Source organism: Calliphora vicina, chromosome 1 (assembly GCF_958450345.1).
Source record: "Calliphora vicina chromosome 1, idCalVici1.1, whole genome shotgun sequence".
NCBI lineage: Eukaryota > Metazoa > Arthropoda > Insecta > Diptera > Calliphoridae > Calliphora > Calliphora vicina.
Genome location: NC_088780.1, coordinates 97,634,915 through 97,661,364, shown reverse-complemented (window position 1 = coordinate 97,661,364; position 26,450 = coordinate 97,634,915). Strand labels below are relative to the sequence as shown.

The 26,450-nt window shown below is 29.7% G+C and overlaps 3 protein-coding genes across 5 annotated transcripts; 1 reads left to right on the top strand and 2 right to left on the bottom strand.

The window, feature by feature from the left end:
• Positions 1-4,219: 4,219 nt before the first annotated feature.
• Positions 4,220-7,335, bottom strand: Fer1HCH (Ferritin 1 heavy chain homologue). Its single transcript, XM_065515217.1, has 4 exons — positions 7,209-7,335; positions 6,706-6,890; positions 4,657-4,934; positions 4,220-4,543 (listed from the first exon to the last, which is right to left on the bottom strand). Exons 2-4 carry the CDS (start codon positions 6,773-6,775, stop codon positions 4,274-4,276), a joined length of 618 nt encoding a protein of 205 aa, XP_065371289.1. The 5' UTR covers positions 6,776-6,890; positions 7,209-7,335; the 3' UTR covers positions 4,220-4,273.
• A 7,244-nt stretch (positions 7,336-14,579) lies between these two features.
• On the top strand, positions 14,580-16,720 carry Fer2LCH (Ferritin 2 light chain homologue). 2 transcript variants are annotated; one of them, XM_065515216.1, is made up of 4 exons: positions 14,803-14,912; positions 14,944-14,960; positions 15,107-15,244; positions 15,676-16,720. In XM_065515216.1, exons 3-4 carry the CDS (start codon positions 15,133-15,135, stop codon positions 16,233-16,235), a joined length of 672 nt encoding a protein of 223 aa, XP_065371288.1. In that variant the 5' UTR covers positions 14,803-14,912; positions 14,944-14,960; positions 15,107-15,132; the 3' UTR covers positions 16,236-16,720. The 2 variants fall into 2 exon arrangements, with proteins under 2 accessions (XP_065371287.1, XP_065371288.1); XM_065515215.1 differs by lacking the exons at positions 14,803-14,912; positions 14,944-14,960 and adding an exon at positions 14,580-14,737.
• Positions 16,721-23,327: 6,607 nt separating this feature from the next.
• LOC135955364 (lectin subunit alpha-like) lies at positions 23,328-24,600 on the bottom strand. 2 transcript variants are annotated; one of them, XM_065505810.1, is made up of 2 exons: positions 24,446-24,600; positions 23,328-24,396 (listed from the first exon to the last, which is right to left on the bottom strand). In XM_065505810.1, the coding sequence occupies exon 2, from the start codon at positions 24,347-24,349 to the stop codon at positions 23,576-23,578; it is 774 nt and encodes a 257-aa protein (XP_065361882.1). In that variant the 5' UTR covers positions 24,350-24,396; positions 24,446-24,600; the 3' UTR covers positions 23,328-23,575. The 2 variants fall into 2 exon arrangements, with proteins under 2 accessions (XP_065361882.1, XP_065361817.1); XM_065505745.1 differs by having other exon boundaries at positions 23,328-24,385.
• Between the last annotated feature and the right edge of the window lie 1,850 nt (positions 24,601-26,450).

Here is a 26,450-nt window from a genome sequence, read left to right as displayed (position 1 = left end):
TGGAAGCGGGTCTATATGGGAGCTATGACTAATTATGGACCGATCGTAACAAAATTTGGTGACATGAATTTTGTGTATATAAAACTTATTTGGAGCGGAATTTGTGGAGATACATATATAAATTAAACATTTATGACCGATAAAGTCCAATTTCGGGAGGACATTTGTATGGGGGATAGGTGAAATAATGGACCGATTTCAGCCAGTTTCAATAGGCTTGGTCCTTAAGCCGAAAAAATGATATGTACCAAATTTCATCGAAATATCTTCAAAATTGCGACCTGTACTCTGCGCACAAGTTTTACATGGACAGCCAGCCGACCAGACAGACGGACGGACGGACATCGTTTAATCGATTAAGTCGATCGGTATACTTTAAGGTGGGTGTTGGACTAATATTTTTGGGCGTTACAAACATCTGCACAAACGCATTATACCCTCCCCACTATGGTGGTGTATGGTGTAAAAATAATTTTAAGAACGGCTTATTTTTTCTATACCAGATCGTATGTCCACAAACTCCAAAGATTTATTTTGCTGTAATTTTCATTAAAATAAATAAATCTATATAACGAATTTCACAAATTTATTGTAAAATTTGCATATATCTGACCTTTGACCTCGATGAGCTTCCCAAAAACGATTTGCCTCATATTTTCAGCACTGAACTTTTAGACCTAGTATCACAACACTCCACCGGAACACTTTGAAATAGCGCAATGGCTGATATTTGTATTTCACAATTTTGGAAAATGGAAGGAGGAAGGTGGCTTTTTCGAAATATCCATTTCATTTCATTTATTAATTGTAATCTAAAAGCCAACATAGGCCAAAGTGTGTTATCAACGATGTATGTATATCTTTGTTATCTGGACTATAATATTCTGAAAAGGTTTTGTTTAAAATTTATAACAACAAAGAAATTAGGCTTATTGTCAAAAAAATATTGAAAAAAAATTAATTCCCAAAAGTGTTCAGAATTCAGATTGTAAGTACGGCTAGACTATGGAAAGTATTAACATATTTTTTTCATATTTTTATTCCCCCACATATCCTCTATAAATTCTAAAGACATGTTCTAAATATTACAAAAAAAATTTTAAAGAACATTTAAACTATTTTTTAGATGATTAATTTTCAATAATTTATTTTTCTTATTCTGAGCTATTAGTTGTTTAGATGTATTTAATTATTATTATTATATAAAAATATTGCAACCACAATTAAATATATTTCCAAGCAGCTAAGAAAATATATAAATCGATTATATGTAGCTAGTTGTTTCATAAAAAAAGAACACTGAATAATTGTTCATATGATCAATTATGATTTTATTCATATATAATCTGCATGATCACCAACAATCTGTTTTCGATATTAAAACCACAATTAAATCTATTTCCTTACTGCTAAGAGAAAATATTAATCGATTATAGCTAGTAGTTTCACTAAAAAAACCACTGAGTAATTGTTTATATGATTAATTTTAATGACGATTTTGATCCTATTAAATATTAAATATATATTAGCAAAGGAATCACTCTTTTGGAGGAATACTTGATGCGTCAATTGGTGAATCCATATATCTGCAAGGCTGCATGAATTATTTTTAGACTCAAACCAGCCAAACCAGCAGCTAATGAGGTTCCATATCTGTATAGTTGTTGTTGCTGGGTTGACAGCTCTTGGCCGAAATTCTGGAGTTGGCAAGTTGTTGTCCACAGTTCGGTCTCTCGCCAATCCGACTAAGAAGGATGATAGGGTCGCGATTAAGTTTGCAGATACCACCATATCCGACCCTAAACGGTGCGCGCGCGCTTTTTGCCGACAATTCATTGAGCACCCCGAGAGAGACAAGGCGAAAAGAAGTATTGTCCGCAAACTACACGATCTTCAGTCTCGGACACACCACAGCTTTATAAGCCAACTGAAGTTGCAGAATCCATCAACATAGCTAAGCCTTCAAAGGCAATAGGACCTGATGGGATATCCATGCTGATGCTAAAACACCCAGGCGAGCGGGGAGTCGAGTACCTGACAATGGTTTTTATCCTGTCAGTGAGGAGCTTAACTATACCCGATGTCTGGAAAATGGGTCGAGTGATCCCATTGCTAAAACCTGGGAAAATCGCGAGTGAGGGTCAATCGTACAGGCCGATTTCCCTCATGTCACCTGTAGCGAAGACACAACTACCAGCTGCTCGTCACCAGCATGGATTCCGTAAAATGCACAGTACCACCATAGCATTATCCGCCATAGTCACTCAGATCTCACAAGGCTTAAACCAGCAGAGGCCTTGTGAACGGACTATCCTAGTGGCACTTGACCTGTCGAAAGCCTTCGACACTGTCAGTCACGCCACACTCTTCCAGGACATCCTGCAGTCCACAATGCCCAACTTGGGGTATGGACAAAGAAACCTTGCTTGCTACCTACAAGACGATTGGTCGGTCAGTGGTTAACTATGCTGCTCCAGTGTGGTCGCCTTCGTTGAGTGATACCCAGTGGAGAAATATTCAAAGCTGTCAAAACGCAGCCTTAAGGACCGTCACAGACTGCCTTCAAATAACCTCCGAACACCACCTTCACGAGGAAACCAAGGTTCTACCGGTCAAAGAACACAACGTCATGTTGACGCAACAATTCCTTCTGGGATGTCATCGGAGGAGTCATCCAAACTTCAACATCACACAGTTGGAGTCTCCCACGAGGCATGTCAGACAGGACCTTCGGAAATACGAGGAGAACATACAGAGGTATGTGCAGGATCCATTTGATCGCCGCTCGTATATGACAGCTTTGAACGACATTCACAGAGACGCCATCAATTCCGCGGTAGCAGGATACCGTATGAATGTCGTACTTGGAGGTCGCCCACCACCGATAGCAGACGCCGAGAAAATTCTGCCGCGTGGAACAAGAGTCATTCTGGCACAACTTAGATCAGGATGGAGCAACAGGCTTAATGCCTTTTGGTCCGGCATAGACCGTGCCGTCCTTAACTTATGCCCATCATGACACCCTCCACATATTTAACTGTTCAGCCAACCCTAATTCACTCAGTCCAATGGATTTATGGACTCATTCTGTTGAAGTAGCTCAATTTCTTGGACTTGAACAACATGCAGAACATCCAGATTGATTAATGTAAATCTGTTCATGCTGCTACAACAACAACAACATATCTGTATATTTTTTCTAAATTGTAGCAAATGTTTTAGAATCATAACTGCTGTCATTCCTAAAACAGTATATCTCGCTCACCTCAGGCAATAGCATAGCACCAAAACCGTAGTTTTGGGATTCTCTTATTCGATATCGAATAAAATGTGTAGAAAATATTAATGATTGTTCTCGATAACAAACGTGTTTTTACTCGAACGTTAATAAGCTGTCTCCTAGAACCGCTGGGACTGTAGTAGTTTTTTGTTTACTTTTTGTGAGTAGTTTCAGTGAAATTCTAAAGCAAATTATATAAAATGATTCTAAATGCAAATTCCTCTTTTAATTCATAACAATAAAACTCATTTGTAAGTATTTATTAAGTTATATACTTTTATTCATTTAATTTACTTTAAATATTTGCATAATTGACAAAAATAATAAGATAACTATAGTCTTTAATGTTTATTTGTATGGGTACTATCAGTTTTTTTGATTTATATTCATATTTTTCGCTACTAATAATTTATTTGTTCAAACATATCTGGTAATTTCCATTGTCTGTAGTAGCGGTGAGATAAAAAGAAGCGAAATGAATGTACAATTTATACATATGATAAATCACATGAAGAAAATTGGTTGTTTGAAAAAATATTTTTTTTGGGCAAATTCAATGGGTGGATTTTAGTGGATGCGAAATACGAGAGTAAAAATTATAAAGAAATTATAACAAAAACAAACATATGTATTGTTAATTGTTCATGAATTTATTGAAAAAAATACAGAAAAAAAAATAAGAATATTCAGTGTGCTCTTTATGACGTTGACAAGGACATGTGCGTATTAAACCAAAAGAGCCAAATAATATCAAATTTATAGAATTCAAAATAATTAAAACAGAGTTATTTTTACTGATAAATTATAATTAATTTTTAATGAAAACAAAAAGAATACTTGGTAAATTTAACAATGGTTTTTTTGTTGAGGTTTTCTAAGTATGTAATAAAATAAAAAGCACAGCTAAAGAATGTTCTATTTATTGATGAGTTTTAGTTAAAAAATCTCATGTTGTAGTTTAAGCTGTAGTGGAATTTTGTAGCAAGAGACTTTTTACAAATCTTTGTCGAACAAGAATTCACCCAAAGCACCGTGGTTGGTCATCAGCTTCTTGAGAGTGCTCAATTTGCCAGCCAATTCGCGTTGACCGTGCAATTGTTCTTCCAAATAGACACCAGTCAAGTAGTCGACCAAGTGATAGAAGTTGGGTTTCTTTTCACAGGTTTGGATGAGTTTACGAATCGACTTGGTAACTTGAGTTTCCAATTTCAAAGCATCTTCCAAAGCATCAGCACCACTGGCCCATTCGTCTTTTTGGATAGCCTAAGGAAATTAAATGGAAGCAGAAACAATAACAGTTAATTCAAATAATTATCAAAATACATAGGAGAGGTATGTGGGATTAATGGAAGTGTGACGTTAAATATAATACTTACAGGAGTTCTGATCAAATCGGTAACACCCTCAGTCAAATGACCACGCATGGACAAGTATTCAATCAATTTGGAGCCATGATCACGTTCTTCCTTGGCAGACTTGAAGAACATCTCAGCAAAACCGGGACGATTGACAGTGTCGCGAGAGAAGTAAGCACCCATGGCCAAATATTGATAGGAAGCATCGATTTCTTTTTGGATTTGATTGCGCATGGCAGTCACACAGTCACCCCGTAAATCAATCCATTCGGTGGGCAACTCAGGAGCACCCAAAGAGCCTGTAAAGTTTCAGTTGAAAATTAGAATTACGAATTGTTTCAGGGCCATAAGATATTTCAACAAAAAAATGTTTAAACTTTATTATTGGATTGTTTTGTTGTTGTCTTGCAACGAAGGGTTCATTGGTCATTATTGAACAAGGAAATATCGCTATTTCTAGGTACAATTTCATCATTATAAAAATTATGAACACTTCCTCATCTCGTATGATATTTTATTCTTTTTTCATTCTATTTTGTTTTGTTGTGAATAATAATCAAGGTACTTTTTTTGTTGTTGCTGTTATAAACAGAGAATAATTGTTGTCTCTTGGTTTGTTTTGGTTGGTAACGTGTGCAAAACTAATTGAAGAGTTATTCTCCGTTAGTTTTTCTTTGTTTTGTTTACTCTGAGAGTAATTATCAATTACTACAGGGAATAATTTGTATGGATAGTATGTACTTCAGGGATGGAAAATGAAATTTTAATTAAAACTATGTTATATTTTAATAATAATATAAAAAAAACTATTAAACAACAAATTGTCTATAGAAAAGAAATGATATACACACATTTTTCTACAAAAAAAAGGTTATAACAAAAATGTTGAATAGAACAACTATAATACAATCATTTTTCTATAGGAACATCTTGTATACACAAATTTTTCTATAGAAAATTAAGATCGCATTAACTTTTCCATGTCTGACGTTGTTATGTTTGTATTATTCTTATCATTTGCTTTGCTAAACAAAACATTATACACACGACTTCGATTTGTTGTGATTTCATTAAACCGCCATGTGTATTTTGAATTAAAAAAATTGCCTTTCAATAAAGCCGTGTGCAAACTTAAGGCTTAAAGGTCGTGAGAAAGGTTTAATTTCACAATTTTTTAGGGAACATTTCTAAATAATGTAATATGTAAATTTAACATATGATTAGAGTCGTCATATATGAGTCATTTATATGTTTACCCAGGAATGGCCTCAAACCAAAGTACGGTTTTCCTACAATATAAACAAAGGAGAAAAAGTCGTGTGCAAAATTGTTCTCAGAATGTAAACAAAAGTTCTTTTAGTTTCTCTATGTAAAATAAGGAGAGCATAGAGGAAATTAACATTAAAAATGTTAACTAACAGATGTCTGTAAATACTAACAGTAATGTTTACACCAAAACAATGTTAACATTATAACTGTTAGTTTTACATAATAGAGCTATACTTGAAGATATTAAGATGTTAAATAACACTATGATTATAAATGTTACATTTAAAACAAACATTTTTTTTAGTGTTGTTATGAAGAAGACCTTGAATTTTAGATAAACAACTCTCTCTTTCAATCAACTATTATGAAATTTCTATAAAGTTAGGGAAAAATCAATACAATATAATAACGGTAAGCCATTATAAAACAAGACTAAGAAAAAAAAAACAAACAAAAAAATTAAACTGGTTTCTATGACAACAACAATCCACGGAAGTAGTGTGATAAACAAAAAATAAAAGAAATCATAAATACATAAGAAAAACAACAATGTATTTGTTTTGAATTTTAATAGAAAAGAAAAATAAACAAATTTAACACAAGAGAACAGGCACTCTCTGCTAACATAATTACTCTTTTATTTCTTTTACACTAAATACAACTCTGTTGTTTATTAATTTCTTTGTATGATTTCTTTTTCTTGTTTAATATTTTTTTTCATTAAAATGTTTAATGCGCATTGTAAATTTTGTTTTTAAATTAAAAATAATTACACAATTTACATAGAATAATAATACTTACATTTCAAATCACCGAAAACGGTAGGAGCCACAACGGCCAAAATACAGAATCCCACTAAGAATTTCATCATGTTGTCTTTTATATTAGTTTCGTTTGAAGTTTTCAATAAAATCACAGTTATTTTATTTTAAATTTAATTATTTTTTTTGGTATATTTTCCACTAGAGAGTATATGTCTCACTTTGCTAAATGCACAAAAGAAAATGAATTTATATTGTTAATGTTCCACAATTTTAAATATATACACACACAGAAAAAAAGACACACTGGTCAAATTATCAGAAAGCAGCAAATTAAAAAAAACAAGATGTCTTTACTATGAATTTTATTTTTTTACTTTTTTCTGGGGATTATAATTTATTTAAATTGTCAAAAACCTTTATACGCACTGGCATAGAAGGCGACTGTAATTGAGTTTTTTTTAAGTTTTTCTTAATAGATTGACAATTGAAATCTTTTTAATAAGTAATTCCTCTACTAGTAGCAGGCTTTTTTATTCTTACTTTATTGATTTCTCTTTGTTGTTTGCGTTACAAATGCGAACTGTCTGTTGCTAGAGTGGCGTTAAACACTTTTAAATATTAAATTCTACTACACTGCACTACACTCATATTAAAATAATGCTCAGCTCTTGCTCTCTACCACTTACTAATACTACGCTGTTATGTATGTACTCTTTCTCTCTTCATGTGAAATTATTTCTTATCTACTATATTACTTTTTGAAAATTCAATATGTCGCCCAATTTTATTGAAAACAAAAAACTTATAATAACAAATTGATAATTTAAATACACACGGTCTGTTTATATTTGATATATTGGCTTTATTAAACATAAATATTTAATGCATTCTCAATAAGTTCAAACTGCAATATGGCTGCCTTACAGTCAGCTGTTCTTTGTTTTTGTTTTGTTCTCTGACCTCACCCCCATCACATCCCCTCTCATCAATTACCTTTTACATATTTCTTGCATTCATCTTCGCAGTGGAAATTTTACATAAAGAGTTACCATGTTGGCATGATTAATAATTGTATGTATGTTTTATTGTTTTTATCACAAAAGCAAAAATAAATTACTGATAACATTATAAATGTATGTACTTGAACTAATATGGCCGACTAACAGCAAATCCTTTTTAATGACCACGTCACTTTTTAGTCTAGATTCTAGAACGTGACTATTTTGAAATAAATTTCATCAACCTGGGTATACAATTTTGTATGTCAAATTTTGACATTTTAAGGCGCCTTTAATTTACATTATTTAAAGAAATGACGTGATGTTATTGAACTGCGGAAATTTAGGTAGTTGACCATAGCAACTCAACTGTTTTTTTATGAAAATTCTAAACACGTGAAAAATATTTGCAACATTTGAATTTTCTAGAACATATTATTAGTTTGACAAACTAAAATATTCTTAGGTATTTCATAACATTTGATAATAAATCAAAGCGATGTCGGATAACCTGGATATTACAGCTGCTTTCATTGTGGGGATATTACAGCTGCTTTCACTACTATATAAAATAAAACATTTGACTGACTTGTTACATGAATATTTAATCTTTAACTACGGAAGTGGTGGTAAATTTTACCACATGTTTACATTTTATTAAGTTTTATTTGTTCAGATTGCAACAGCTAAAGAAATGGCTTAACATGTTATTATCCAGGTTTAATTTCCTCTTTATGCTGACCACTGCAATTGGAGTTTTACTTTACTGTGCTATCGATAACACTGCCCACATTTTCTCAATACGGTTTCTTCTAGAAACCCTCATCCAAAAAGATCAGATCACATAACTTATAAAGTAAACATTCAATTCATAGTCGCACTCTTCGTTTGTTGAATAATATCTAATCGGATATCCTTTTTTTCATATTTCACATATGAGAAAGTTAAATATAATGTCCAACCCTACCTAATTTCAATGCCCGATTTAAAATACTAATGCAGAATACGATAAGAATCTCATAAATAAACAAATTATGGAGAAGTATGTCCTTAAAATCCAACTTTTTTAAAATTAATCCTCGTAGCTATGTACGGAGTTTCCAACCCAGATTTGTCTTCTTCATAAAAATTTACAATAGAATTTTACTATTTTCTTTCATTCCACGAAATTTCAGAAAAAGTGATGTGAAAAATACTGTATAGAATATTTATACCCAAGTATACCGATCGACTTAGATTCACTTTCTGAGTCGATTAAACGATGTCCGTCCGTCCGTCTGGTCGGCTGGCTGGATGGATGGATGGATGGCTGGCTGTCCATGTAAACCTTGTGCGCAGAGTACAGGTCGCAATTTTGAAGATATTTCGATCAAATATTATTTTTTCGGCCCAAGGACCAATCCTATTGAAACTGGCTGAAATCGGTCCATTATTTCACCTAGCCCCCATACAAATGTCCTTCCGAAATTGGACTTTATCGGTCATAAATGTTTAATTTATAAATGTATCTCCACAAATTGCTCTCCAAATAAGTTTTATATATATAAAATTCATGTCACCAAATTTTGTTACGATCGGTCCATAATTAGTCATAGCTCCCATATAGACCCGCTTCCGAAAATCACTTTAACGTGCATAAATCACTTAAAAATGTTGGTATACACACAAAATTCAACATAGTAAACTTTCATATAGACATAAATCACACGACCTAATTTAATGGTGATCGGTCCATAATTGGTCATAGCCCCACTTCCGAAAATCACTCAAAGATATAAATTATTGAAATTTTAAAAGAAAAATGTTTTTGCTCTTTTACTTAGTGTAGGGTATTATATGGTCAGGCTTGACCGACCATACTTTCTTACTTGTTTTGACTTGAATCCTTTTAATCATGAAGTCTTGACGTCTTTTTTATTATTTAAGTGTTTGGGATTTAGCAATGCTACACAATAATATTACACCCATGTTTTCAGATCCTATAAATTCGTCGAAAACATTGTACCTATTAAAACTAATAGGTAATAATACCAAATCATCACCACCTTCGAATCTACACAATTAATAGAGCTTATGTAGTGGTCAAGTTTAGAATCAATGAGTTTCAAGAACTATTTTTATATGATTCTAGTTTACTGGAAACTTATTTCAGCTTGATTTTATGTCAAAAGTTTAAGTGACTTTTTAGGATGATCCTTATATATAAGGACCGATTTTAATTTTTTGATAGTTAAATATATATAAACCGATTTTCAAAGTTGTTTGATTCTATATAAATCTATTTTAAAAAGGCATTTGTATGGGAGCTATAAGTATAACAACAATTACGCATTGGAACAATTTCCAGCATGGTTTGTACTAACATAATCTAGGAAAACGATTAACATTACTAGAATTAGTACTCTGTATTTAGAGGATGCATATCTTCTTGACTAGTCTAATAATAATAATATAACTTAAAAGTGAAAAACCCCGAGTCATAGTTGATAACTAGATAGGTAACTGAGAGCCAAAAACCTAAGTCTGTTGTCAAAAACCTAATTGATGAGAATTTATTGCCATGTATTTTGTTATTGCATCACCCGCATGTGTCAAAAAAGAGATTAATTTTTCCATTGATATTTCTCTCTCCTTCTTCCGTTCCGTGTGTCTATTCTATGCCCCTAGTTTTTTAAAGCCAAAAACCCGTTTTATAAAATGTCTAAAAGTTAATAAAAAGTTCAACAATAATTGATAAAATATGAAATGAAAAATCTGGAAATTTCCCTTATTTTGAGACATTAAAAATAACCTAAAAAAAGGGAAAACTCCAAAATTTATTTAAACTACAATCAGTGAATGAATATGAAATTAAGAATTTGGGAAATTTCCTAAATTTATCTTAGCTATAAGAATCATTTCTAATAATTATATTAATTTACTGAAATTCAAAAAATGAATCATTATTAGCAAAAGGTACATTCATGATTTGCAGGAATCCATTTCCGTTCAAATAATAATCTGTCAGCTAATATAAAATTATGTCTATGTATTAATTTTTTGTAAAAATCGGGAGCATTGAACGGTTTAAGCTGATTTTTATACTCACCACCAAAAATATGTGGTCATTCCATTTATAACACATCGGAATGTTGTATTGTCACTCACTATATACTTTTGTGGACTCACAAATGTATATAGTGAGTGACACTACAATGGAAACTGTTTTGAAAACTATATTCCGTTATATCAGTTTTCAAAAGCATAACCTTTTAACAAGTTTAAGAAACGATTTTCGAAAATTTAGAAACCAAAAAATAAACGATTTTTTGCTGGAGTGAAACGAAAAACTGTCTGTGATAAATATTTAGTCAATAAATTAGAAATTTCAAAAACTCAACATTTGGTTTGAAGTCTTTGTAAAACTATTCCAAGACAAGATTATATAATAGCAAGTGAGCTTGAATTAATCCCCGTTCAATAATCAAAAATTGGTAATTAATTCTCTAACTGTTAACCGCAGGGCAAATGAGGCTGGTCTTGGCAGCTATCGCTCTGCGAAAAAAACAATTTGTCAAAGAATATTTAAACTGGTCGATATTAAAATGGAATATTTTTCTCTTTTCGGATGAATCCACATACAATTTAAGAAGCAATTATTGAAGCACATTTGTAAGACGAACGAAGGGAAAAAGACTGGCACACAAATAAGACAATCAAGTTTGGCAGCGGCAATATTATGGTGTGGGTCTGTTTTTCAGATTCCTATGACCATTTTAAACGATGTTAAGTATCAATAAATTGAGGAAAATATATCCCTAGTTTGGATATTCCAGCACGAACATGAACACCGAGTGTTTACAATTCAATGAGTTACATGCTTTGAAGTGGCCCAATCGCCAGATATCAATCCCATAGATAACTTATGAGAAATTGTAAATCGCAAAATACGGACTCGAAATTATACCACGAATGAAGCTTTATAAATAAATTTAAAAAATAAAAAAATAATAACCAATTTTTTTTCATAAAAGACAGAAAATAAGAGTTAGTTTTTGCTTTTTATTAAATAACTTTTAATTCTGATCGATAAAATATAAGCAAAAAAATAACTTTTAATTCAGTTTCATAAAATAATTTTTTTTATTAAAATCTACTTAGTTTAAAATGATCAGAGTCTTTGAGTTGGCGTATGTTTTGTGGTGCGGCCTCACTGGTGTTTGAGGCGGCTTTAAATCTGAGCTTTAAGATAGTAATATTTTTCTCAGTAATCTGTTGCATGTTACGTTTACAATAATGGAGTACTCCTCTCCGCAGCAAATTATATTTCATTCTCTTATATTTATTTGATTTCAGATTTGGCTATATATTTTTATTCCACTCCAGATTTGAAAAATATCAACTCCAAGAACTAAATTTAGGGGTGTTTGGGACAGCGTGTTTCTTTATGGACAGATTTCACTCGTGGACAGAATCATTCATTGATAAGTTCATTGGACGAAACATATTGGAATCTCGTAATATAAGAAGGAGTATGTGTTTTAGACGTGCTGGACAGTCAAATTATTTTCTGTGATTGGTTAACTCCGTTCCAGAAAATTTCAGCAAGCCTGTGCTATTTTGAAAATAATGAAATTAGAATTTAAAGTTTTAATTGCACACAATTTAATTAATTTGGCAAATAATTTTGTCATTTTTAATATGAAAGTTCTCATATGGGTAATTCCATGAGAATCACAACCACGACTGAAAACACAAAAGCAGTTGAAACTTTTTTTCCGGATGATTTGAGTAGGAGAAAACACTAAAATGTTACTATGTGAAGTTATTTAGAGCTTATTACAACATTTTAAAGGCAAAAATTTTGTTTAAACTGACTATATTTAATTTTTTAATTTATTTGGTATGTTTTTGGCTAAGATTGCGGCTAAAACTAAGCTCCCAATTAGCATGTAGTATGAAATGAAATTGACTCTGATTGTGTTTTTGCTATTATCAAATTGTTTATTGAAACCGTGACAGAAAAAATCGTGAACGGTACGTCACGTACGTTATTAAATTTTATTTATTATAAAATCATCCAAATATTGTTTCTATTTAAATATGATGGATTGTAAAGGAAAAATAATTGGTTTTGTGTAAGAAATTAAAAGAAAAGATAACGCCACTCACGATTCCAAAATTTTCGCATATTTCTACATTTGTGGTTGTATGGAAAAACTAGGTAACTCACTCTGTCAGATCGAAATTTTGATATACATACATAGTTTTTCATTTAAAAGTTATTTTCAAGTTAAAACTTGCTAACTTATATTTTTTTAAAAAACAAGGTAACTCCATACTTTCTTAAAAACCAGAGAAATTAGAAGTTTAGAATGACGTTGTTTCGAAAACTAAGAGAGATAGCTCTTTGGGTCCAAATTTTGAACCTAAAAAAATAAAAAAAAACTCGGCTTATTTTTGATATGTATATAAGGATAAAAGCAACAAATACTTTTTGAAAAAACTGGGTAACTCCATTTCATGTACGATATACCCTTAGTTCTCTCGATATTTTGGACAAAAATGTTTCGAAAGAACTTATTCAACCCAATTATGAATAAAAATTCCCCGGGAGTTTTCCCTTTTTCCCATTTTGCCTATTCAAATTCAATGGGAAAAACTCCCGGGGAACAAACTCCCGCGGAATTTTTTATTCATAATTGGGCTGATTATTATACCCTTCACCTTCGTGAGAAGGGTATATATAAGTTTGTCATTCCGTTTGTAATTTCTACATTTTCTGTCTGTCTGTTGAAATCAATTTTCTGAAGACCACAGATATCTTCTGGATCCAAATCTTCATTAATTCTGTCAGACATGCTTTCGAGAATTTTGCTATTTAAAATCAGCAAAATTGGTCCACAAATGGCGTATATAAGGCCATAGTAAGTTGGACCTACAATGGGTCAAAATCGGGAAAAAAAATTTTTAACCCGAATTTTTTTTCACAAAAAAAATTGAAAAAACAAAAAAATTTTTTTTTTAATTAAAAAAAAAAATTTTAATTAAATTAAAAAAAAATAAACGAAAAAAATTGTTTTCCAAAAAATTAAAAAAACAACTGGAAAAAAAATTAAATTTTGTTTGTTTGGTGAAGGGTATATAAGATTCGGCACAGCCGAATATAGTACTCTTACTTGTTTTTTTAAAATATAGTACCCTCTGAATGGAACATAAAGACCAAATTATTTTTCTGATACTCTTATTTTTGCAAAATCTATTCCACTCTATAGGCGTACAAATGTTACGTACGATGACATGGAATTGCCCATATGGAATATTTATTAACTTGTGGAGACTTGATTTTCCTTCTTTAAAGATCTTTCTTCGGATACCTATTTTGAAATTTTTTATACATGTATATGAAACTAAATGCAACCCTGTTTATCACAATATTATTTTAAATGTTCATAACTATTTCTGTTTGTTCAATTTATGCTAATAATTGTTGCTAACTAAACTAAATTAGAAATTATAATCTAGTGCATCATTATTTTATATCACAATTGATTGACAATAAAAATATCTCACTAAGTAGCTACATCAATAATACAATTTATGTTCTACATCAAAAGTATACAGCGATAACTCTACAAAAAAATGTCTTCAAAAACATGAATTATAGTATTACTTGGTAACGTTATGATTCACTGGCAACACACCCCACCACACAAAGCAAAATTGTCGATTGTAAATATGTGTATGAATGTATGTTTGTACATTAGATTTTAGTGTAGTGCCTTCTAGTTAAAAGTCAGCCATATTGGTTAAGCCATATTTGACATATCAACAAAAAAAAAAAAACAACACAAATTGAAATAGAGAGAACCAGCACAGAGAGTGAGTGCAAATAACACATACCAACAAGGTTTTTGGGAATGTGGTGTGTATACAAGTATCGACCCAAACAGCAGTATAAACAGCAGTTCCAAAGTGTCTATTAAACAAGCAAGACCCATAAGAGAAAAACTAAATAAAACAAAAACAATTTAAAGAATATTAAAAAATCATATTCATAAAGAATTTATTTGTGAATTAAGCAATCAAATTGTAAGTTGGGTTTTAAGTAAATTATAAAATGCAACGGAAAAACTAGATAACGGTTTTCGTGTTTTATTTCTGTAACGATAAAAGAAATTCATGAAATTTCTATTTAAATAGCAATTAACACAAGAGAGTATAAATTATTCGTTTAAAATAATTCAACGAAATAACACACACAGAAAACCTAGTGTAATTTGAAAATAAAAACAAAAGAAAACAAAGTTTTTAGGTGTGAAATAAATACATATAATTGAAACAAAGAAATACTTGTGATTATTGGAAATAATAATAAAACAGAAATTTTAAATAATATTGAAGTTTATAAGCAAAATTTGTAATAATAAATATTGTGTTTTTATTTTTCATATCTTTTAGAAACCAGAAAAATCGAAAAACAAAAAATGAAATCGTTTATTGTTGTTGCTTTGTTGGCTGCTATTTGCGCCGTAGTAAAAACCGAAGATGTCTGTCACACTAACGTAGAGAAGGCATGCGGAGGCACCACAATCTCTGGTGAGTACTTCATGTTAATTTTAGTAGTATCTTAATGTAATGTTAACAGTCAGCAAAATAAACTTAACATTATACTGTTATACAGTAACATAGTGTAAGCAAAACTGTTAACTGCTATAACATTAGTAGATAATGTTAAATGTTTATGTTGTTGCTGTGTTAATGGTCATTGATTGCAATATTTGTTATTAATTTCCGGATGCTTTTTATTCTTTTTTCCTTAATAAAAAAAAAGAAGCTATAACCGGAATGTTTGCTAGTGAAAGTAAGAATTTAAATTTTACAGCCCCACTTTATTTTGTTTGTTTAATTTGTTAAAACATTTCAACAATTGAGAAGAATATTAATTATTACTTTTACTATCAGCCTAAGCAATTTGTTTTTTTTTTGATAACGTTAACCTTACTTTCTTTTTATTCACATCACCATAGGCCCCTCCATTTGTAACTCCATTTATGGTGGCATTGAGCGCGTCGAACCGGAAGTCCAAGCTTACATCAACTCTCATTTGACTAAATCCTATGAATACTTGTTGTTGGCTACCCACTTCAACTCCTACCAAAAGAATCGTCCCGGCTTCCAAAAACTCTACCAAGGACTCTCCGATCGTTCTTTCGATGATACTATTGACATGATCAAACAGTTGTCTCGTCGTGGTGGTAAAGCCAACTTCAATGTTGTCCATGAAAGTCCCGCTACCATCAGCAGAAAGGCCATGAACTTGGAAGTTGATGAACTACACTCTTTGGCCATGGCTTTGGATACTGAGAAACAATTGTCCACTGGTGCCTTCCATGTCCACAATCATGCTCTACACTCTGCTGAACGTGACCCTGAAATGGCCCAATATGTCGAAGAGAAATTCTTGGGCAAACAAGCTGAAACCGTACGTAAATTGTCTGGTTATGCCAACGATTTAGCCAAATTGATGAACCAACAAGATCCCTCATTGGCCGTCTATTTGTTCGATGAATATTTGCAAAAGCAATAAATTTATTTCCAATCATAATATTTGAATGAAATAATAACAAACTATATTTAGCAACAACAAAGAGTATCAAGAATAAAACTAATTAATTAGAAATTGTATTATTACCATCTTAATAAAAAAAATTCTCTGTCTACAGCTCTTTGTTTAAAAAAAGCATTTCGTTTTTTTTATTTCATTTCAATTGGAGTTTCTTTTTTTTTAAATTTAGTTTTTTTTTATTTATTTGTCAAACTAAATTTCCACCTATTTCCATTTTGTTAATTCATAAATAATTTAATAAAAACAAATAAATAAATTATATATTAGCTTGCATATTACCACATACACGTGATTTTAATCTAAACTATATATATATTTTCATTAATATTATTGTGATAATTTAATAGTTCTTCAACCTTAAACACAAAAGAACAACCAAACATAAATAAATCATTAAATAAAAATTTTATGTGAGCTTTAAAAAAAAATATAATAAATATCAAAAAGTGTTTTATTGTATAAAAACCAAAGATGTATGATTCTCTCTCTCTGTTGTTCTCTTCACTCCCTAATGATTTGTTAGCAAAAGAGTTGCCCTATTATATGCCAAGTTAAAAATGTAATGCTAACTGGGAAACTAAATGTTTAACAATTTGTTTAGATTAGCTAGTTGTGTACAACAAAAAGCCAACCTGTAATTTGATTCCATTTAATTGATTACAAAAGTTCATTGGTTTCTTCTCAAAATTGTTTACAAATCACTTGTTTATTTTCAAATACAAATGTCAGCATTTTCTATTTAAATGCGCATTCGTTTTCATTATCATTATGTGACACTTTTAATACGTCGCCGTGATCTTTTACAAAGCTATTAATAAATTCTCTTAGTGGGAATTACACTTAAAGAGCTCTATATGATTAACATATTATTTGAAAAAATTTTTTCGTAGAAATTTCAAGTGGAAAATCCCCCACAATCAATCGATATTTATTTATTGCTATAAAAATCGGCCTACGAATAGATGAGATATAAGCAAACAAGTAAGAGAGCTATATTCGGCTGTTCCGAATCTAATACACCATTCACCAAATTGTACTTCAAAATACAAATTTTAAATATTTTTAGGTAAACAAAATTTATTTTATTTTCCAAAGTTGTTTTTTTAATTTTTTAAATTTAAATTTTTTTTTAAATTTAAAAAAAAATGTTTTTGTTTTTTAATTTTTTTTTTGTGAAAAAAAAATTCGGGATAAAAAATATTTTTTCCGATTTTGACCCATTGTATGTCCAACTTACTATGGTCTTATATACGCGAAGGTCTTTGAAATATCTATTATTAGATATCCATATTGTCTATATTAATGACCAGATATAAGATATAAGTCAAAAATGAGGTTATCCTGTTTTTTTTCCTAATATCTCAGCCATTTGTGGGACGATTTTGCTGATTTTAAATAGCAAACTTCTCGAAAGCATGTCTGACAAAATTATTGAAGATTTGGATCCCGAAGATATCTAGATTTCAACAAACAGACGGACGTGGCTTAATCGACTCCGCTATCTATAAGGATCCAGAATATATATACTTTTTTTTTTATTTTTATTTATTTTTTTTTTTATTTAATTATTATTTTCAACAACCTAGCTTATTGGCCATAATCGGTTATAAATTTCTACTTAATAAATTTCTACTTTATAGGGTTGGAAAATTATATTTTGGAAATTACAAACGGAATGACAAACTTATATATGTATACCCTTCTCACGAAGGTGAAGGGTATAAAAACAGCGACTACCTACATGGATTTTTCATTAAATTTTTTTTCAGCTAAATTTTTTGAATAGAAATTTTTTTTTTAGTATTTATCTCGACGTCCACATTGGTGAATAAAGAAAGCACTCTTTTTTTTGGTTAACACATTATTAAAAGTTTGGAAAGTCCTATAAAAAATTAAATTTTCATCTATAGACATTGAATTTTTAATAGCATTTCCCAACATTTCATATCAGAGATACAAATAAGAAAGTCGGATTGAATATTCTGTTTTGAAATAGGCCAGAAATTGGTAAACATTTTGCCGAATAACGAAATCGAAACTTATGTAAATAAAAACATGTAATGACAGTATATTGTGCTGCGCCGAAACTTATGTTTCACCAAAGTATCCTTTAAAAAGATAGTTTAAAAAAAATTTGGGTGAAAAAATTGCTTTAACATTTCCCCAAAATATCCAACATCTTAATGGCAATATTTATTAATACTAGGATCGCCTGGTGGTCAAAATTCGACCACTAATAACAAAATTATACAGTTACTTTGAGTATACGCAAAAATATTGTTCACGTTTGTGTACAAATACACGTGTATTTAGATGTGCATAAACATGTTGTTGTTGTTTTTCAAACAAATTTAAACCGCTTTTTAACACTTTTATGGAAAGAATTTTTTAAAAAAAATTTATATTGTGCACATCTAGAGAAAATAATCTTTTAAACCATATAGGTTTCATCAATATTGGTGGACAATAACATACTTAAAAGTGTACCACAAAAAAACGTGTGGCCTATTTATATATAAGATGTATAAACAAATAATATGGACTTTTTTTGATAGACTCTCCCTCTCTGTTTTTATTAATAAATTTAGCTTTATCATGTTGTTTGTTATGGTTTTATTTCTAAGGTTGTTTACATTTTTTTATTTTCGTTTTCGTTTCTGTTATTGTTTATTTGTAGCTACAACTAATTTTGTTTGTCAAATACATATGTAGATATGTATTTACGCATTGTTCTTGCTTTTTCTAGAAAAATATACATATCCCAGCACACAACACAGAGTCAAAGGATTGAAAATGTATGACTTTTTCATTGGATATCAAATACAATTTAAAACTATTGGAAGGAACATGTGAGAAAAGAAAGGTTATGAAAGTATTGACTTCTAAAATGATTTTGATTTCATATATATTATGTATTACATATACAGGCCTGTCACAGAATTCCATTCCATTCGAAAGTGGAATTAATTCCGTATTTCGCTTCTTGAGAAAAAGTAAAACGACAAATTCTTTCGGAATGAAACCACTTTCAGTTTTCAAAGTGGAATTAATATTTCTTTGTAATTATTTGTTTTTGTAACATCTTTAGTCAATTTCTGTGCCAAAAACTTTACTTTTGTTTTAATATAAAATCGCTGTCAAATTAAAATCAGAAATACAAAATTATTAAATATTTTTGGAATTAATAAATTACACGGTATCTGAAGAACCTGATACGAAATCAATCAGAATGAAAACTAGGGAATTGATACCATTCCGAACAAAATGTGTGACAGGCTTGATACTATCAATTTTATACAAAATCTTCGTGTTTGCTGGGATGTATGTATATGTGAAATGATCAATATATCGTCATTTGTTTTTTGTACTTTGTTTTGTGATTTTTCTCTTTGTCTATGACGAAATATTTGGATGACCTGTTTAATCTTTATAAATATGTGGGTACTTACTAGGGTATTCGAATAATACTCGTTCGATTAATCGAATAATTTCGTACGAATAATTATTCGAACAATTTAAAAATGGCCATTTTCGAATAACGAATAATTCGAACAATTTTATGTAGAATAATCAAATAAAACGAATAAATGTTCATATATATTTAAATTTATTAAATTGCTTAAAATTTTGTTAATTTAAAATTTAAATAAGTAATAATGACTCACAAAAATTGTATTGTTTCTGAAATTCAACAAATAACTAAAGACAAAGGGACTTTCGATCACTGTAGATGAGCTCCTTCTATAAATATATAAATATTACTGCAAGAAGTTACAATTCTAAAAACAAATCTTGCAACATTTTTAACTTAGGACTTGAACTAATGAAAATAAAAGGTACGGAATAAAATATTTGTTATTTAGCTGGCAAAATATTAGAAGAAACGAAATTAATAATCAAAATTTAAACTTAGATTAAAATGGAGTTGAATGTGATGGAGAATGTGATTTTGAAACGGTCGTCGAAAGTGATATTGAGGATGACATTTATAATGATTACATTGAAATAGATGAAAGCCATGATCTTAAAATATATGTATATAAGGATCATGTCCACCTAGCTCAAATTTTTTAAAGCATAGCTCCAAAACGGAAACTAATGGGTCTGCAAGAGTTAATCTGATCAGAATATTTCTATTGAAAATTTAATGATGGACTTTGTTTTCGAATGTTTTTTAACATTATCAGTACTTAAATTGTTAACTTTTTTGTTTTTCTTTAACAATAAAATATTAAAAAACCGACATCAAAACTTCATTCTTTACGTTTTTAAAAAAATTTTAATTATTCGAATAATTCGATTAATTTTAAACGTGTGATCGAATTATTCGAACAAATTAAAATCTCTTATTCGAATTATTCGTTTTATTCGAACAAGAGAAAAATCGAATAATTCGAATACCCTAGTACTTACATACATATGGGCAATTCCTTGTCATCGTACGTGACATTTGTACGTTTATAGAGTAGAATAGATTTTGCAAAAATAAGAGCATCTGAAAAATAATTTGGTCTTAATGTTCCATTCAGATATTTAAAAAAAAATAATAAGTTCTTCCGAAACATTGTTGTCCAATATATCGAGCGAAAATTTGAATATCTTGAGTTACAAAACATTTATTTTGATATATGTATATCCCACTTGCATTCCACTAGCCCATCAAATAGGTCTTTAAGGAAAACAACTAAGCTTGTTTTTGAGCATAAAAAAAAATTAAAAAAAGATCCAATTTTGGATAAAAGTTAAATTTTGCAAAAAAAAATTCAAAAATTGTATGTCTTGAGTTAAAAATATTTATTTTAATAGATATTATACTCGTATCCCACTAAGCCATCAAATAGGTCTTAAAGAAAAAAAATTTTTCGAGTTGTTATTTTATTTTTTTTAATGTTTTTTTTTTTTTTTAAATTTAAAAAAATGTTTTTGATTTTTAATTTTTTTTTTGTGAAAAAAAAAAATTCGGGATAAAAATATTTTTTCTGATTTTGACCCATTGTATGTCCAACTTACTATGGTCTTATATACGCGAAGGTCTTTGAAATATCTATTATTAGATATCCATATTGTCTATATTAATGACTTAATAATCCAAATATAAGTCAAAAATCGAGGTTGTCCTGGTTTTTGCCTCATATCTCAGCCATTTGTGGGCCGATTTTGCTGATTTTAAATAGCAAGCTTCTCGAAAGCGTGTCTGACAAATTATTGAAGATTTGCATTCCGAAGATATCAAAATAAAAACCAAAGCTATCTTTTGCGCAAAAAAACTTTTTAAAATAAAAGGCCCATTTTAGAAAAAAGTTAGATGTTTGTCTTGAGTTACAAAATATTTATTTTGATAGATATCCCACTCGCATCCCACTAAAAAAACCAAAAAAATTAAGGAAAAGACCTAAGTTGTATGACCTAAAAATTTTTATTCTTGAGGAAAATATCTAAGCTTTCTTTTGAGAAAAAAATTAAAAAAGTGTCCATTTTGAAAAAAAGTCAAAAATTGTATGTCTTTATTACAAAATATTTATTTTGATAGATATTCCACTCGCATCCAACTAAGAAACCAAAAAGGTTATCCAGGAAAAGACCTAAGTTTTCTTTTGAGACAACAAAAAAAAAAAAATTAAAAAAAACATTTTGAAAAAAGTTGAATTGTGCAAAAAAAAATCAAAAATTTTATGTCTTGAGTTACAAAATATTTATTTTGATAGATATCCGACTCGCATCTCACTAAGCGACCAAATAGGTCTTCAAGCTAAATATCTAAGCTTTCTTTTGAGAAAAAATTGCCCATTTTGAAAAATAATTAAAAAAAAAATTTTATTTCGGAAAAAAATGTAAATTTTTTTTTAATATTTTTTTTTTTTTGAAAGATTGAAGAAATAGCTATTTAAACAAATTGGAACACATTTTGCTAAGAACAATAGGTAATAAGCAGGGAAACCGGAAATATGCTCTAAAAAAAGCGTTTTAGGCGCTTTAAATATGCAGTAAAAACTTGAAAATATGCTCTTAAAATTTAAAAAATATGCTCTTATAAAAACATAATTTTTAACCAAAAAAAATGTTCTTAAATTTTCAAATAAAAATCGTTGTCTATTGGATCTGAAAAATTTTTATACATAGAAAATATTCTTTCGACATCAGCTGATGTTACAGGAGCAAATTTAAAAGACAATATTTCTTTAACACTTCGAAAGGTTAAGTTTGAATTGGAACTAAAATTTGATATTTAGATGGAGCTATTATTAAAATAGTGCTTATTTTATATTAAAACAAGTAAGAGAGCTATATTCGGCTGTGCCGAATCTTATATACCCTTCACCTAATTATACTTAAAAATAAAAAATTTAAATATTTTTAGGTGAGCAAAATTTTTTTTTCAGTTTTTTAATTTTTTGGAAAAAAAAATTTTTTTTTTTTAGGTCAACATTTTTTTTTTCATTTTTTGGATAAAAAAATTTTTCGAATTGTTATTTAAAATTTTTAAAAAAAAATTCTGTTTTTTAAATTTTTTTTTTTGGTGAAAAGCCATATATTTTTCAATTTTGAACACAACAGCGAAAAATAAGTAAGACAAAATTTGTTTTTGATAAACTCAAAATATGCTATTAAACAGTAAAATATGCTCTAAAAATGCAAAATATGACATAAATATGCTCTTAAAACAAATATATGCAAAAATATGTATTTAAGGGTAAAATATGCAAAAATATGCATTAACAAATCGATGCCAAAATTCTTAAATAGTTCTGAAACGTGTAAATATCTTATCCATGTGCTCATTAGACTCACCAGAAAAAACATGCATTTGCATATTTTGGTTTCCCTGGTAATAAGTTACATGGATGAGAAAAAAAACAACTGCTTGGCCAAAATGTCAAATTGAGACCCCCTCTAATTCAGATAGTTCTCGACCGATCTTGTTGAAAAATTGTGTCTGAATTACTATCCAAATACAACAGGTGCAAATTTTATCGCGATCGGAATGCATCGAATTCAAAAGTTGGTTCACTTGACATAAAATCCTCCATATGTTTGTGTATGTATTAAATTACATTTGTGATGATATTTAGTCATATTTAAAGATTTTTTATTCAGAAAATCAAATATTTGTTTATTTTTATTCAAAAATAATATTTATGTATTTAAAAATCTGCTTAAATCCAAAAAAAAAATTGCATTGCATAAATTTTCAAACAATTGATTTTATAAATATGTACATATGTATGTAATATATTTGTTTTAAAGGAGAAAATTGAGAGACATTAGATTATATTGTTAGATGTCACCATAATATTAGGGTACTATAAACAAATAAGACAAAATTCTGTTTCTTCTCTGAGATTTTGCAACTGTTGCTGAAGTTTTTGTTTACAAACTAGTTGGTTTCTTAATTCTTGCTCTTTTAAAGCTAATTTTTCTTTTAGTTGCTGTTGCAAATATTTTTGCTTTTGTAAGTCTTTGTTCAAAGCTTCATTATTTTTTACTTCTGTTTGTAAATTTTGTTTAAGCTTTTCTTGTGTCTCTAAGCTTTGATTCATCATTCTTACATACTTCTCTATTTCTTTTTCCATTTCTAATTTTTTCTCTTCGAATTGTTGTAATTTCTCTAGATGTTCATGTTGTAGATCTTTTTCCTTTTGCAATTCATGCTTAATTTGTTCATTTTGCTTGAGCACTTCTTGATGTAAATTGCTTTGCACTTGCAGATGATTGTACATTTTTTGCTTTAAATTATTCAATTCTTGCTGAATTTTTATTTCATCTTTGTATTCACACACGAAACCTCCTATGGTTGTGCAGGAATCATCATTCCATTTCAAATTTTTCTCCATCACCATTTCTATGCAAAATTCATTATCATTATAGAAATCTGGATTATTGTCATACCAATTAGTGTACGTTAATTCATCACCCGTTGAAAGCCAAACAAACTTTTTATTCGGAATTTGTGACAGTATGCCACCTATCCAAAGATAGCCCATTTTGATATTATTATGTTTTTGAAGATTTGTGATCAGTGTATTCAGTTCCAGGGATTTTGTGCTCGTGTTTATCTCCACCAAAGTCATGTTCATCCTTAAGCATTCAATTTGACCATCAAACCAAGAGAACTTTAAGCAAACTAGAACATTAATTTTTGAATTTACTATACATTAAGTCTAGTTTAGTACCTTATTCTCAAAATCTATATAATACGTATTATTTGCATCTGAGGTATAGAGTTGGCCCATGCCATGGCAGCGATATACATTCAAAATTAATAATTTCACGATCACAATATAATAACAAGTAATATGCATTTAAGTTCTTTTCTCTTGTGCGGATTTCAAACAATTAATTATTTAAAATTAAATTTTCTCGGCTCACATCAATTTAGTTAGGGGAAAAAATTATCAAGAGCGTGATGTTTTCGCAAAAAGATGAAATGTATAAGCGATAAGCTGGGGATCAGGAATGTTAAATTTAGTGCAGTTGTTAAATTTAATGTTCTTAATTTAAAAATTCCAAGTATATTTTGGAAATTCCCAAATCTACATCTAGAGAACAAGCGATAATTGAATTATCTTTGAATTTTTTGTTTGTTTTTGTAATACAATCAGAAGATTGCCATAATTAACAAAATATTTTCTAATTTAATTATTAAATACCTACTAGCTGACAAGGTGCTATTAAGTCTCCCTTTGTGAATCTAATTGTAAATGTCTAATTTCATATTTCTGGGTCCATTATTATAGAAAATGCTAAAGAATGTTACCACTAAAGTCACCTTTTGTGAATTCGAATTCATTCAGAATCATGTGTGCCTAATTTTAAATTTTTAGGTTTATTATTATAAAATATTCAAAAAGTACCATTGCAATAAAGAAATGGTATCACTGATTATAACCTTTGACCCGTCAAGTTTTAATTTTAAATTTGTATAGCATTTCCTATATTATCAACTAATTTTGTTTCTAAAACACTTAATATTTAATAGATTATCACAAAACCAAAACAAAAACGATCGGTTTTCAATTTTTTAAAACCGAAACCGCGGTTTTGAAATTCTTCGGTTGGAAACTCTAGTTCCATTATTATAGACAATTCAAAAAAGTACCCATGAGAATAAAGAAAAAGTACCATGAAGTATGCCCTTGAATTTTTACACACTTAGGACCATATATTTCATATTTCTATGTCCATTATTACAGAAAATTCAAAAAGTACCATTAGAATATGGGGGATTTCACGTCAAGTGAACCAACTTTTTAAATCGATGTCTTCCGATCGGGATGAAATTTGCACCAAGGTTTGACCTATTGGATAGTAATTCAGTAATTTGCAAAAAAAGTAAAAAATTGCATATTTTGAGCTACAAAATATTTATTTTGATAGATATCCCTCTTGCATTCCACTAAGCGACCTAATAGGTCATCAAGGAAAATATCTGAGCTTACTGTTGAGCAAAAAAAAAAATTAAAAAGAGGGCCCATTTCGAAAAAAAGTCAACAAAGTTTTTGATTTTGCAAAAAAAGTCAAAAATTGCATATTTTGAGTTACAAAACATTTATTTTGATAGACATCGAACTTGCATTCCACTAAGCGACCAAATAGGTCCTCAAGGAAAATATCTAAGCTTTATTTTAAGAAAAAAAGGCCCATTTTGAAAAAAAGTCAAAAAAGTTTTTGATTTCGGAAAAAAATATTAAAAATTTTTTATATTTTTTAAATATTTTTTTTTCGAAAGATTGAAGAAATAGCTATGTAAACTTTTTGGGACACATTTTGCTAAGAACAATAGGTAATAAGTTACATGGATGAGAAAAATCACATGTTTGGCCAAAATGTCAAATTTTGACCCCCTCTAACTCCGAGAGTTCTTGACCGATACTATCCAATAGGTCTAACCTCGGTGCAAATTTCATTCCGATCGGAAGACATCGATTTTAAAAATTGGTTCACTTGACATGAAATCCCCCATATATAAAAAGTACCAAAAAGCCCCCACTTGTGATTTCCCACTCACTAGGGTTCATATAGGCTTAATTTCGTGTCTTTAGCTTCATTGATGAAGAAATTACAAAAAGTACCAAAAACTATACCCCTAGAATTCTCACTCATCTAGGACGATATATGCTTAATTTCATGTTTCTTATTCCATTGTTATAGAAAATTCAAAAAAGCACCATTAGAATA

Excerpts from the sequence above, each read along its gene's own strand:
- Fer1HCH (XM_065515217.1), bottom strand. The coding sequence starts at position 6,775 with ATGATGAAATTCTTAGTGGGATTCTGTATTTTGGCCGTTGTGGCTCCT. Across the intron at positions 4,935-6,705 it reads CGTTTTCGGTGATTTGAAAT|GCTCTTTGGGTGCTCCTGAG; the intron begins GTAAGTATTATT and ends GAAACTTTACAG. Across the intron at positions 4,544-4,656 it reads CCGATTTGATCAGAACTCCT|GCTATCCAAAAAGACGAATG; the intron begins GTAAGTATTATA and ends TAATTTCCTTAG.
- Fer2LCH (XM_065515215.1), top strand. The coding sequence starts at position 15,133 with ATGAAATCGTTTATTGTTGTTGCTTTGTTGGCTGCTATTTGCGCCGTA. Across the intron at positions 15,245-15,675 it reads CGGAGGCACCACAATCTCTG|GCCCCTCCATTTGTAACTCC; the intron begins GTGAGTACTTCA and ends ACATCACCATAG.
- LOC135955364 (XM_065505745.1), bottom strand. The coding sequence starts at position 24,574 with ATGCATATTACTTGTTATTATATTGTGATCGTGAAATTATTAATTTTG. Across the intron at positions 24,386-24,445 it reads ATATAGATTTTGAGAATAAG|TTCTCTTGGTTTGATGGTCA; the intron begins GTACTAAACTAG and ends GTTTGCTTAAAG.